Source organism: Chlorocebus sabaeus, chromosome 15 (assembly GCF_047675955.1).
Source record: "Chlorocebus sabaeus isolate Y175 chromosome 15, mChlSab1.0.hap1, whole genome shotgun sequence".
In the NCBI taxonomy this organism is placed as follows: domain Eukaryota; kingdom Metazoa; phylum Chordata; class Mammalia; order Primates; family Cercopithecidae; genus Chlorocebus; species Chlorocebus sabaeus.
Window position 1 is genome coordinate 6,255,887 of NC_132918.1, and position 15,060 is coordinate 6,270,946.

General features: G+C 42.8%; 1 protein-coding gene across 2 annotated transcripts in view; it reads left to right on the plus strand.

The window, feature by feature from the left end:
- MCF2L2 (MCF.2 cell line derived transforming sequence-like 2) overlaps nt 1-15,060 on the plus strand; it is a 261,670-nt gene that overhangs the window by 114,477 nt on the left and 132,133 nt on the right. For both annotated transcript variants that reach the window (XM_007971965.3, XM_073023421.1), the window contains exons 6-7: nt 3,458-3,574; nt 8,605-8,754. In XM_007971965.3, the coding sequence (XP_007970156.3) occupies nt 3,458-3,574; nt 8,605-8,754 (267 nt within the window). The remainder of the gene's footprint in view (nt 1-3,457; nt 3,575-8,604; nt 8,755-15,060) is intronic.

Here is a 15,060-nt window from a genome sequence, read left to right on the forward strand (position 1 = left end):
TTATTTTTACATATGAATGTCCGATTGTTTCAGCACCATTTGTCTAAATAGAATTATTTCTCCATTGAATTACCTTTGCACCTTTGTGAAAAAATCAGATTAGTGTTTGCCGGAGTTCACGGAGGGATGTTGCGGGTGGGAGTTGACCGAAAGGTGCGGCACAAGGGAGGTCTTTGTGGCAATGGACAGTTTTGCATCTTGCTTGTCCTGGTGGGTACAGGAAACAATGTATGTGGGAAAATGACAGAGCTACACACACATTATAAGCATATCAAATTCCTGGTCTTGGTATTGTACTGTAATTATGTAAGATGTAACCATTGAGGGTGAAAGGTGCCTAGGACCTCTCTGTACTGCCTTCGTAACTTCCTATTAATCTATAATTATCTTTGCAACTTCCTGTGAATCTATAATTACTTCGCAGGATAAAAAGGTTTGTGGTTTGTTTTGTTTGTTTGTTTGTTTTTTGAGACAGAGTTTCACTCTCATTGCCTAGGCTGGAGTACAATGGTGTAATCTTGGCTCACTGCAACCTCCGCTTCCCGAATTCAAGCGATTCTTCTGCCTCAGCCTCCCAAGCAGCTGGCATTAAAGGCGCCCGCCACCACGCCCGGCTAATTTTTGTATTTTTAGTAGAGACGTTGTTTTGCCATGTTGGCCAGGCTAGTCTCAAACTCTTGACCACAGGTGATCCGCCCGCCTCCGCCTCTCAAAGTGCTGGGATTACAGGCGTGAGTCACTGTGCCCAGCCTCTTCACAGGATTAAAAGTTAAAAAAATCAATTGATCCTATTTGTGTGGGTCTATCAGGACTTGCTATTTTTTTTTCCATTGATCTATTTGTTCATCCTTTGCCATTACCACACTCTTCTTTACTGCAATTTTATAAGTTTTGAAATTGACAAAACTTATGTGAATCATCGAACTTTTTTCCTCTTTTACAAAATTGTTTTACCTATTCTGTGTCTTTTGCATTTCTTTTTCTTTTTCTTTCTTTTTTTTTTTTTGAGACAGAGTCTCGCTCTGTCGCCCAGGCTGGAGTGCAGTGGCCGGATCTCGGCTCACTGCAAGCTCCGCCTCCCGGGTTTACGCCATTCTCCTGCCTCAGCCTCCGGTGTACTGGGACTACAGGCGCCCGCCACCTCGCCCGGCTAGTTTTTTTGTATTTTTTAGTAGAGACGGGGTTTCACCGGGTTAGCCAGGGTGGTCTCCATCTCCTGACCTCTTGATGCGCCCGTCTCGGCCTCCCATTTCTATATGAATTTTAGAATCAGTTTGTTAATTTCTATAAAAAGTCGGCTGGGATTTTGATTATGGAATTTCTTTGACTCTACAGATCAATACTTAACAGTATTGATTCTTCTAATATAATCCTTTGTTTTTAATTTTCACTTTTCGCTTTCAACTTAAAATTCCTCTTGGTCATCTAAAACTTAAGATGAGAAAGCAGAGTTTTGGCAAGTGTGGGATATCACACCTCCCTAATGGTACAGAAAATATGCAGCCTAGCAGGATAGGTTTCTGAAACTCCAGACCCTGTGCAAGGTTACTTTTGCCTAATACAATGTTGCACATTGGGTATTTTTTTAAATGTCGATTATTATCATAGTAACTCATATTCCAAGAAGCAAAGTACATTTTTATCTTGATAATTTCTAACGACCTGTCCTAAAATTTCTAATTTTAGAAAGAATAAAAACCTTTTAAAAACTCCCATAAGTGGTTTAAAATTTTTAGGCAGGAAAGGCACAGATAGATTCAGGTTTTTATCCATTCTCATATTATAAAGATAAATTTTAAAAGCCCCGAACTGTTTTCAGAAGTGGAAGAGCAAGACGTGGGGCCTGACAAGGTTAAGGTGGTGATAGGTAGTAATCAACTCCCACGGAGCCTGAGTCTCTCCAGACCAGGGTCTGACTTGTTTACAGTATTATCCCTCAGTACCTGGCACTTTTTTTTAGTAGTTCAATACATATCTGTTAAAAGAATAAATCAGTTTTGTTGCATAATTTTGACCTGGAGACTTTGGGCCACGATTTTTTTTTTTTTTTTTTTTTTTTTTTAAGAGATGGGGTCTCGCTTTATCACCCAGTCTGGAGTGCAGTGATGCAATCACAGCTCATTGGAGCCTCAAATTCCTGGGCCCAAGGAGTCCTCCTGCCTCAGCCTCCTGAGTAGCTGGGATTACAAGTGCAAACCACTGCACCTGGCTGGGCTCTAATTTATATTCTCATTCCAAACTGAATTCATTCCTTGACTAATACTTTATAATAATAGAAGAAAGTCCATATTCTTATGTCCTCCGACCAGGAGTTAATTTTCAAAATAATCAACAGAGAGTGAAAAAATATAATGTCACAGTTAAAGGTTTCAAAGATGTGTTTCAGAGATAGGAGTGAGGAGGAGTGCTTGTCCCACTCAGGAGTGAGTAGAGGGTGTGATACAGTCACTGAGTGAGCCAGAACCACACCCAGGCCAGAACTACCACCAAGGAATAGAAAGGGGCAATTTGGGATGCGTCAGCTTTCTCTGCATGTGTGGGTGTTTGCTCATAAGCAGAACTGCTAGTTTATAAACCCCAACGCCCTGTTACCTCCAGATCCCCTCTGTGCAAGCTAAAGTAGGGGCACATCAATATTCTTCATCGGGGCGCATTAGTGTAGTGAGTCTTTTCGATGCATACTCTGTGTGTTTCCCTGTATTCTAATTACATTTTGACATTTACCCAACCACCTTTGATTGGGCTTCTCATGGTAGACTTTCAGGCCATAGCACAACACTTGATTTTGGTGGCTGAAAGTACCTTAGCTTGGGAACTTTTGACTGAAAATTCATATAAAGTGAGGCCTGACTTCTAGGTAGCCTGGAACTGTGCTCCCTGAGCCAAGTCAACATTTCGTCACAGGCTATACCACACTTTGGTATTTCTCATTCAAAAGGGAAAAATGGAAGAGACTTTAAAATATTTCCCTGCTGGATTTAGTAACTTTTTTTTGTTGTTTTTTGTTGAGATAGGGTCTTGTTCTGTCACCCAGGCTGGAGTGCCATAGTGCGATCACTGCTCATTGCAACCTTAACCTCCCAGGCCCAAGCAATCCTCCTGACTTAGCCACCTGAGTAGCTGGGGCCACAGGTGCATGCCACCATGCCCGGCTAATTTTTTTTTTTTTTTTTAATTTTTCTAGTGATGGGGTCTTGCTATGTTACTCTGGCTGGTCTCAAACTCCAGGCCTCAAATGAATCTCCCACCTCCGCCTTGCAAAGTGCTGAGATTACAGGCATGAACCACTGTGCTTGGCTGTAACCATTTTTAAATATAAATGCCTGATAAGGCAAGGTTGAAGTATCATTTAAATAATAATAGAATATAAGATATAATTATGATAAGAATAGAGTCTAAATGAACTCTTATTTAGTGATCAATGAGGAATATGTTTAATTATCCTTTTACCTTACAGATTATCATGGTAAACTCTGTCTCTGACCTTCATGGCTACATCGACAAAAGCCAGCTGACCCGGGAATTAGGGGGGACTTTGGAATATCGCCACGGACAGTGGGTAAATCACCGCACTGTGAGTACCAGCTTACACGTGCTTTTCACTGTCTCTCCTTGTTTTCCGGAGGATGGAGTGGCAGAGTTAAATATCGACTGCTGGGAGGTCACCCTGTGACTGCCTGACCTTGGGGTGGTTGGGATTTCTCAGCCACAGGCTGGGGAAGAAGGAGCATGGAAGGGCGAAGGCTAGGGTTTCTCCTGTTAACCGCATTACCCTATTGCATCTCCTGGTGTGGGGGTTTTGGGACACTTACCTTCGAATGCACCTGGGAAGTTTCCAGAAACACCAATAGCCTGTTATACCTCAGAGAAACTAATTTACTTCATCTGGGATGGGTCTTAGACATTAACATGCCACGGAACTCCCCAGATAATCATCTGTCTAAGGTACAGACATATTGACACCCATGAAGTCAGAAGAAGCTACATTTAAATATTATCACCCCTTGGTGACTACTCTAGGTGAGAGGTGGGAGGGGGACAAGGATTGTAGAACTATTGGGTACGATGCTCACTATCTGGGTGACAGGATCAACTGTACCCCAAACCTCGGCATCATGCAGTATACCCATGTAACAAACCTGCACACGTACCCCGGATCTAAAGTCAAAGTCAAAGATGAAACCAGTTTTAAAAAATTGTCACGATAACATATAGTCTATGTCAGGTGAGTTTCTAAGCATTTCTGAGCTTTTTTCTTCCTCTGTTAAAATGGGACTAACACAGTATTTCTCTACAGGGGATAATTTTGCCTGCCCCCTGCATTTGTCAATATCTTTCGACTTTTTTGTAGTCATAACTTAGTGGAGAAAGTTAACTGGTATCTAGTGGGTCGTCAGGGACTGTGCTGAACACCTTACAATGCTCAAGACAGCCTCTCCCACAACAAAGCATCATCTGGCCCAAAGTGTGAAGAGCCAATGCTGAGAAACCCCGGACTAACAAAAGCCTCCTGAAAGTTTGATGTGGGGAATAAGTGATGTATTATCTGTGAAAGCACCTGCTATATAGTATTTTACTTTTCCCTACCTACTGATATTGGTGATTGTTATGCTAAGTTAGGAGTTTCAGTAATATTGAGGAAAACGTGAGATCAAAATTCATTGTCATGGCTTGAATGTTGGTGTCCCCTCAAAATTCACATGTCGGAACCCAATGTGATAGCATTAAGAGGAGGGGCCTTTTGAGATGTATTAAGTCATGAAGGCTGTGGCATCATAAATGGAGTTAGTGCCCTTGCAAAAGAGGTTAAAGGGAGCTGTCATGCCCCCTCTGCCCTGTGAGGGCACGGAAGCCGTCCTTTATAAGAAACAGACCTCCCCCAGACACCAAATCTGCTGGGGCCTTGATCTTGAACTTCCCAACTTCCAGAACTGTAACTGTGAGAAATCAATTTCTGTTGCTTATAAATTATCCATTTGTTTTTGTTATAGGCCATCCCTGGCCTAGTATGTAGCCATGGTTTGTGGTTGTGCATGTGCTAAACATTTTTTAGTGAACTTTAAAAAATACAACTAGTATTGAAAGACCAGAGATATTCTTTACTTGCCTTTTACTTGTTCTCTGTATATGTTTTATATACACACATATACAGTCATGTCTCATTTTATTATGCTTCACATTAGTGGGCTTCGCAGATTTGCAGTTTTTTTTAAATTGAAGTTTCGTGGCAACTTTGTGTTGAACAACTCTATCAGCACCATTTTTCCAACAGTATGTGCTCACTTCCTGCCTCTCTGACAAATTTTGGCAATTCTTGCAATATTTCAAAGTTTATTATTATTGTTATATTTGTTTCTTTTTCTTTTTCTTTTTTTGAGATAGAGTCTTGCTCTGTCACCCAGACTGGAGTACAATGGTGCAATCTCAGCTCACTGCAACCTTAGCCTCCCGGGTTCAAGCAGTTCGCCTGCTTCAGCCTCCTGAGTAACTGGGATTACAGGCATGCACCACCATGCCCAGCTAATTTTTGTATTTTTAGTAGAGACAAGGGTTCACCATGTTGGCCAGGCTGGTCTTGAACTCCTGACCTCAAGTGATCTGCCCGCCTCGGCCTCCCAAAGTTCTGGGATTACAGATGTGAGCCACCATGCCCGGCCAATTGTTATATTTGTAACAGTGACCTGTGGTGAGCAATCTTTGGTGTTACTATTGTAACTGTTTTGGGGTGCCGAAAACTGCATTCATGTAAGACAGTGAACTTAATGGATACATGTTGTGTGTGTTCTGACTGCTCCACCAACTGGTCCTCAGCTGTCTTTCTCCCTCTCTAAGACAGAACAATATTGAAATTAGGCCAATTAATTACCTTACAATGACCTTTAAGTATTCAAGTGAAAGGAAGAATGGCGTGTCTCACTTTAAATCAAAAGCTTGAAATGATTAACCTTAATGAGGAAGGCATGTCAAAAGTTGAGATGGGCAGAAAGCTAGGCCTCTTAGCCTAGCCAGTTCACCTAGTTGTGAATGCAAAGGAAAAGTTCTTGAAGGAAACTAAAAATGCTACTCCAGCGAATACATGAACGATAAGAAAGCAAATAGCCTTCTTTGCTGAAACGGAGAAAGTTTTAGTGGTCTGGGCCTGGATAGAGTATCAAACCACCCACGACATTTCCTTAAGCCAAAGCCTAATCCGGAGCAAGGCCCTAACTCTCTTCAATTCTATTAAGGTTGAGAGAGGTGAAGAAGCTGCAGAAGAAAAGCCTGAAGCTAGCAGGGGTTGGTTTGTGAGGTTTGAGGGAGGAATTCTTCTCTGTAACATACAAGTGCAAGGTGCTGATAGAGAAGCTGCAGCAAGTTATCCAGAAGATCTAGCTAAGATCATTGATGAAAGTGGCTACACTCAGCTGGGCGTGGTGGCTCACGCCTGTAATCCCAGCACTTTGGGAGGCTGAGGCAGGCAGATCACCTGAGCTCAGGAATTCAAGACCAGCCTGGACAACATGGTGAAACCCTGTCTCTACTAAATGTATGAAAAATTAGCTGGGCGTGGTAGCAGTTGCCTGTAATTCCAGCTACTCAGGAGGCTGAGGCAGGAGAATCGCTTGAACCCAGCAGGCGGAGGTTGCAGTGAGCTGAGATTACGCCATTGCACTCCAACCCGAGCAACAAGAGCAAAACTCCATCTCAAAAAAAAAAAAAAAAAAAAAAAAAGAAAGAAAGAAAGAAAAAGAAAAAGTGGCTACACTCAACAGCAGATTTTCAATGTAAATGAAACAGCTTTCTATTGGAAGAAGATGGCATCTAAGACTTCCATAACTAGAGAAGTGAATGCCTGGCTTCAAAGCTTAAAAGGACAGGCTGACTCTCTTGTTAGGGGCTAATGCAGCTGGTGACCTTAAATGGAAGCCAATGCTCATTTACCACTCCAAAAATCCTAGGGCCCTTAAGAATGATGCTAAATCTACTCTGCCTGTACCCTAGAAATAGAACAACAGAGCCTGGATGGCAGGACTTCTGTTTACAGCATGGTTAACTGCATATTTTAAGCCACTTTTGAGACCTACTGCTTAGACAAAAAGATCCTTTCAAAATATTACTGCTTTTTGGCGATGCACCTGGTCACCTGAGAGCTCTGATGGAGATGTACAAGGAGTTGAATGTTGTTTTCATGCCTGCTAACGCAACATCGATTCTGCAGCTTGTGGATCAAAGAGCAATTTCAACTTTCAGTTTTACTATTTAAGAAATACATTTTGTGAAGCTATACCTGCCGTGTATAGCGATTCCTCTGATTGGTGTGAGTAGAGCAAATTGCAAACCTTCTGGAAAGGATTCATCATTCTGGATGCCTTTAAGAACATTAGTGATTCACGGGAGGAAGTCAAACTATCAATATTAACAGGAGTTTGAGAGAAGCTGATTCCTACCCTCATGGATGACTTTGAGGGGTTCCAGACTTTAGTGGGGGAAGTAACTGCAGGTGTGCTGGAAATAGCAAGAGAACTAGAATTAGAAGTGGAGCCTGAAGATGTGACTGCATTACTGCAACCTCATGATAAAGCTTGAATGAATGAGGTGCTGTTTTTTACGGATGAGCAAAAAAAGTGATTTCTTCATCTTTCTGGGGATGATGATGTGAACACTGTTGAAATGACAACAAAGGATTTAGAATATTCCATAAACTTAGTCTACAAAGCAGTGGCAGAGTTTGAGAGGATTAACTCCAATTTTGAAAGAAGTTCTATTGTGGGTGAACTGCTGTCAAACAGTATTGCATGCTACAGAGAAATCATGAAAGGAAGTCAATTCATGTGACAACTTCACTGTTGTCTTATTTTAAGAAATTGCCACTGCCATTCCAGCCTTCAGCAACCATCACCCTGATCAGTCAGCAGCCCTCCATATTGAGGCAAGACCCTCCCGTGGCAAAAAGATTGTGATTTGATGAAGGCCCAGAAGATTGTTAGCAATTTTTTAACAATAAAGTATTTTTTAAATTCAGGTATGTGGAATTTCTGACATAATGCTATTGCACACTTAATAGACTACAGTATACTGTAAACATAATTTCCCTTTGCACTGGGACACAAAAGAATTTTTGTGACTCACTTTATTGTAACATTGGCTTCACTGCAGTGGCCTAGAACCAAACCCACAAGATCTCTGAGATTTGCCTGTATATATAACTAGGAATAATATAACCACACATGTACAGTACATATTGTTTTATAAGTGAGGTATATAGATTCTTTTGTGTGTGACAGTGCATTTTATGGGTGTCACCTCTTTGAACGAGAGACTCAGAAAGTTAGAACTGAAAGGAATCTTAAAGATCATGTGGTTCAATCACGTTATTTTATGGATAAATAAACTGACATTCAATGTAAAGAGGTGACTTATCCAAAGCCATTTGGTCAACTAGTAGCAGCACTGAGACTAAAACCAGCCTCTTTTTAATCTCCCTATCAGGATCAGGTCCTCTATACCATTTCCAAAGTCAGGTAATTCACTCATTTTGTCAACTAAATCTGTTGTGTTTCCATCAAGAGAGCATGTTGCTGAATGTTAATCTCTCCACATTGTTACAATTATCTGACCTTCCAGGCCATCGAAAACTTTGCCTTGACCTTGAAGACCACTGCCCAGATGCTGCAGACGTTTGGGGCCTGCCTGGCCACAACAGAGCTGCCCAGAAGCATGCTATCCACCGAAGACCTTCTCATGTCCCACACAAGGCAGCGGGACAAGCTGCAGGTGAGCGGTCAGTGGCCTCTCAGAGGCTAGCGTCTGTGCCAGCAGGTATACCTGCCTCTTGGAGAGAGCTGGGAGCCAAATTAACAGTTAAGCCCTCATTTTCCTTCTTCTTTAGTGACTTGGAAGCCACTGATCATCTTAAACCTTCCAGACAGGCAGTTTGTAATGAAAGAAGTCTCTTGAGACTGAGTGGTGAGTGAAGGACTGTGGGAAGCAGCACAGAGAAGGGCTTTTCCAGCTTTGTCTGGGTGAGCTGAGGCATGTGAGCACCCTTTCAAGGGTTGCACTCCTGTGATCCTGCTCAGGACAGAGCAAGACAGAACATGCTAAAATTGCAGGGGGTAGGGGCTGGCTTTTGAAATATAAGCTTTCCAGCAGTGGTTGTAAAGTTTTGGGGCAGACTAATAAGCTGACTTACTGCTTCACTTTCTCAGAAGTATGTCTTTTTATTTGGGGATGAATTTGAGAAAAAGGACTATGGAAGGTGCCCTGACCTGGGTTGAAGGAGAGGCACCTATTAAATGATTCATAAAAGCACGTCAGAACCTGCTGAGGAAAGGGAGCTTGGCAGGTTCTTTTAGTCATGCGGTACAGGGAAATCTTCCTGGGGCTTCTCCCTGGATGAGTGTTGGCACCTTTCTACCTTGAGAAGCACAGACCAATCCCATTATTTCACAGAAGCCCAGTTTTCAATAGGGCAGCAAAATGAGGATTGGACGGTCAGTGTATGTGTCTTGGCCTCATGGAACTTGGGAAGAGTTGAACTGTTGTATCTGTGACCAAAAATTTGCAAAAATGCTTTGCTAGATGGTTGATTTGTTCATTTATTCAACATTTATTGAGCACCCACCACTACTTGCCAGGAGAACCAAAAAGGCAACCTCAGTGAACACATAGTCTAGTTAGGAGAGTCTCAGAGTCTAGTAATCGAGGCAAATTAATGTTTCCATGTGCCAGGGAACACTGTTAAATTCAGTCTTTAAGGAGGTTGTTATTCAAAAAGAGATGACTGGGAGTGGTGGCTCACATCTGTAATCTCAGCACTTTGGGAGGCCAAGGTGGGTGGATCACCTGAGGTCAGGAGTTTGAGACCAGCCTGGCCAACATGGTGAAACCCCGTCTCTACTAAAAACATAAAAATTAGCCAGGCTTGATGGCGGGCGCCTGTAATCCCAGCTACTCAGGAGGCTGAGGTGAGCGAATTGCTTGAACCTGGGAGGCGGAGGTTGCAGTGAGCCGAGATCTTGCCACTGCACTCTGTCCTGGGCGACAGAGCGAGACTCCATCTCAAAACAACAACAACAATGAAAGAGAAAAATATATTCCAAAGATTACTGTGAATAATCAAAATATCTAGACTGGGCTGGGTCCAGTGGCTCACACCTGTAATCCCAGCACTTTGGGAGGCTGAGGTGGGCATATCACCTGAGCTCAGGAATTCGAGACCAGCCTGGACAGCATGGTGAAACTAAAACTCTACTAAAAACACAAAAAGTAGCTGGCCTTGGTGGCAGGCGCCTATTATCCCAGCTACTTGGAAGGCTGAGGCAGGAGAATCGCTTGAACCCAGGAGGCAGAGGTTTCGGTGAGCCGAGGTCATGCCACTCCACTCCAGCCTGGGTGACAGAGTGAGACTCTGTCTCAAAAAACAAACAAACAAACAAAAAACCAAAACAAACCAAAATCTGGACTGAAATTGTAAAATCCTGATGACATCCTGAAAATTTCCCCTGAAAATACCTCTGAGAAGCTTGGCTTTTGCTTTTCCAAACCTACTGGCTTAAGTTCACATGATTCTTAGGAGGTGCGAGTTGCAGAAAGCAGGGCCTAGGTGCCTCTGTGAAGTGTGCTAGGAAGGAGTTTGCAGTCGCACAGGCCCTAAGGTGGTCCCTGACCAAAAGGAGTCTGCAGAGTGGTCCTGTTGATACAAAGGGGTGTCATGGGAAGGACGCCCAGCACAGCAAGGACTGTGAAACTGAGCTCTGTGCCTAGGGCTCATGAGCACGGTGCGTTCTTTGCCTCAGTCCCTGAAGAGTGTGGAGAGGTCGAAGAGCAGAATCACCAGGATGACAATGTGTTCAGTCAGGAAGGTCTCTGGAGAAAAGGTTAAAACATTTGGATTTTAGATAAGGACACATTACTGGGGGGTGAAAACCAGCCAGTCAGGTCTTGCTGTATGTGCTGGTGGCAAGGCAGAGGGGTGGGGACAGGGAAGGCAGATGAGTGGGTGTTCTATATTTCTCTACACAGGCAAAGAGTTCTGCAGAGGTAAACAGGTGGGAAAGAACCAGTTTCCAGGATGGAGTAAGAGGATTTCCTTATGCATGCTAACCAGCTGTTCTCAGAATTAAAACAGGCAGCTCTGAGCAAAGGAGGCTAAGACTTCTCTCACGTTATGGGGTGGAGTAACCTTGGAGGCCACATAGTTAGAAGTATTATTTGACATTTATACTCTATTATGTTAATTTGGTTAAACACCCCCTATCCAAGCTGTAAGACAAGTGAAAGGAAATTAGAAGGTTCCATTTAATTGGCCTTTTAGTAAAAGAAATACTTGCATTTATATTCCATGCTACCCTAAAATCATGGTGAAAACCTAAAATTATTTTAAGACAAAATTCTGAAAGTGATTTAATTTGTCCAAGTGTTTACCTCGATTAAGAATATTAAGTGAATTTGGATTTAAAATATTATCATCTTTATTTTACCAAGTAATATTAATTAACATCCTTTAAAAGACAACACAGGCTGGGCACAGTGGCTCAAGCCTATAATCCCAGCACTTTGGGAGGCCGAGTGGGGGTGGATCACCTGAGGTCAGGAGTTCGAGACCAGCCTTGCTAACATGGTGAACCCTTGTCTGTACTAAAAATACAAAAATTAGCCGGGCATGGTGGCTGGCGCCTGTAATCCCAGCTACTCAGGAGGGTAAGACAGGAGGATCACTTGAACTCGGGAGGCAGAGGTTGCGGTGAGCCAAAATCACTCCATTACACTCCAGCCTAGGCAACAAGAGTGAAACTCCATCTCAAAAAACAAAACAAAACAAAAAACCAAAAAACCAAACAAACAAAAAATACAGATAATTTCTTAAGGCCTTTTTGTGATTACTGATTATTGTCCCAATTCAAATTTGATTCCTTATCTTGTAGCTTAGAAGCATGAATACCAAAATCATTAAACTAGAGTTACATTTTTCCTCTTTCTTATCCAAAAGTGACTTAAAGAGAGAAATGGTTTATATTAGAAAAAAAGAGGTACTGGCCGGGCACAGTGGCTCACACTTGTAATACCAGCACTTTGAGAGGCCAAGGCGGGTGGATCACGTGAGGTCAAGAGTTTGAGACCAGCCTGACCAACATGGAGAAACCCCATCTCTACTAAAAATACAAAATTACCCGGGCATGGTGGTGCATGCCGTAATCCCAGCTACTCGGGAGGCTGAGGTAGGAGAATCGCTTGAACCTGGGAGGCGGAGGTTGCAGTGAGCCGAGATCACACCACTGCACTCCAGCCTGGGCAACAAGAGTGAAATTCCGTCTCAAGAAAAAAAAAAAGAAAGAAAAGAAAAAACGAGATACTGTTTAAACTTGTATTAATAACTTAGTAGTTTTTGTGGTTATTTATGTATATTTTATTTTACCCTTACGGGTCTTTTACCTACCTTTTAATCAAAGATTCTATATGTCATTAAATAATTTCTTTTCCAGCTAGAAAAGTGAAAAACTATTGTAAGATCCATTCTTCAGTACAGTGAACTTTTATAGCTATTTAAATAGCTATAAAAGTCGTAGCATGTGATTTACCGTTTTCTCCCGGCCTGGAGAGGGTTTTTTCCTAAACAGCTAGCACAGCTTAGGGGATTTGGCTTGATTTCTTGAATTCCTTTCTCCTGGATCTTTAAGAGATATCTTAGGTATATGCATCTGGTCGCCTCTACAATCAAACAGAATAGGAGAGCCATTGAGTTGGAGAGGTTTTCAGTCTCACTTGCTATTTCTCTAGGGAGTTGTTACTATTTTGTTCAAAATAGTCTTCCAGTAGAACCTCTTTTCTTTTGGCCCTTCGGTATATTAAGCCAATCAGTTCACACAGAAAAAAATCTCAAAACATCCACAGTGGAACAATCGTATCAAACTTTTAAGCAAACTGATGACTTTACAAAAGGCTCTTCCCCAGAAACATAAATTCTTTCCCCCAGCCTGAGCCACAGTTTGGGCCTTAATCTATTCTTACAATCAGAGAGTGCTCCCGACTTCAGTAAGTGCTATTTTCTGTCCAATCAAATTGTGGGCACCTTGGGCTTCATACTAAATTTGAAACCTTATTTTCTCTGTGATTTCTCTCTCATCTGAGGGACAGAAAGGAAGAGCAAGTCTTGTAAACACAAGCAGCTTTAGCCTTCCCTGGGAGAGCTGAGCTCCAGATGAATGAGACAAGCAAACAGGACTCAGCTACTCATGGTTTCTCCTGTGTGCCTTTCCACCCATCAAGGAGAGTCCGAGCAAGTGCTAAGAGCGCATGCACAACGGCACCTCCACCTCGTCTGCCAATTGGATCCTGTTCCAAGGTGGTGGTGGGGCTCCCATTTTCTGAGGAAAGGGAACTTTGGTAGGCAATGAGCTATCTCTCAGTTTACAAGCAGTCCTCACCCTGCCACCAGCAGGACCCTGTCAGCACAGGGAAAAGGAGACTCTACAAAAGGGAGCATGAACTTAAACACATGTTCTGGAAGACAGTGCCCTGAGTTCCTCCTCCAGCCTGAGTGCAGGCAGTGAAAAAATTAAATACCCGAAAAGGTTATTTTCTTTCCATGGAAACTGAAACTCCAGTTTTAGGCTGAGCAACTTCCCCTTACCCTTTCCAAGTACCATAGTTGCTCCATCTTTCCATCTGTGTTCATGACAGATTTTTGTAACCCTACTCAAGTTGACCATGTGGTTGAATCCCAAAGCAGTCACTAGGTCACAATTTTTGCTTGTATCCTTTTTAAACAGTGTAAAGGGGATATACAGTGTGTGACATCACTTGTGAAGATTCACCTTGCCTGTCTCACACATTTCGGGTGTATCCCTCTTCCCAGCTTCACCCTCCAGTGTCTCCTTCTGCCACAACAATATGGCGCTTCTCCTTTAGCCTCTCTACCTTTCTTCCCAACTCTTCATATATGGATATGTGTGTGTGTGTGTGTGTGTGTTACTGGAAGCTCAGCAGCAGTTAAGAAAATGAGTGGGAAAAGCCACAACCCTCTTTAGTGGGTGGGATGAGGGAATGGCTAAGACACTGACTCAGGAGTACATTTTTTCCATCACATCTAATTTGTCTTTATCCATCTGCAACCTGACTTCTTTTAGGCTGTCATTAATTTATCCAACCTACAAATATTTCATGAACATTGATGAGATAAGAAATGAGGGCTGACACATGAGAATGGAAAAGAAGAGATATGCCTGATTCCCAGGCAAGAGTGCCAACCACGTGGCTAATGTGGGGCACTATTTGGAGTGGGCAGAGTCAGAGGAGGTGTCCAAAGAACCCTGAAGGGCTAGCTCACAGAAGCCAAGTCCATCATCAGCCAGATCCAGGGCCAGGTTTGAGGATGGGTATGGCCATGTAACCCTTCCAGGGGAAATTCTGGAGTAGGATGGGACACAACAAGGTATGAGCTTGAGAGGGTCCAGGACTTCTGTGTGGTCAGAGTGGGGAAGTCTAAAACTCTTCCCACAGGGAATGAGCTCTAGGCTGTGTGAAGACCACAGAGGTGGCTGGGCCTAGAGGAAGTAATTCAGTGTTTATGTGTGCAGAGGTGATCTCTTGGTTTGTTTTAGAACTATGGGCCTGTTCTAATGCTCAAGGGCATACCAAACCAGCCTCCTCTGACCCAGGAACCAAACCCATAATTCCCAAGCACAAAATTCTAGGTCAGGCTCTGCCACTTTTGTTTTGCAGCCCGGGCTTTCTTTATGGGTAAGGCTCAGGGCAATGAGAGATGACCTGCACTGTCCAAGGAAAGGACTACAGCTGTTGGCTGAAGGAAGTAGCCTTCCACAACTGCATAGCACTAAGTCTTTGTGTTAAAAAAGCAGAATGGGGGGTTGGCTTGGAAGTACGAATCTTTCCATGTTAAACTGAAATTGCTGCCCATATCTGCCAAACTTAAATAATTAAACAAGGCCACGGTTGGTTGGCAGGTGGAGAGAGAGGCAGGTGTTTATTGATGAAACCAACTGAAGTATTTTTATGATCAACTAGCAGTTATTACGTTATTATTGCTCGGTAGTTTCTAGCATTCAACATTCAATATCT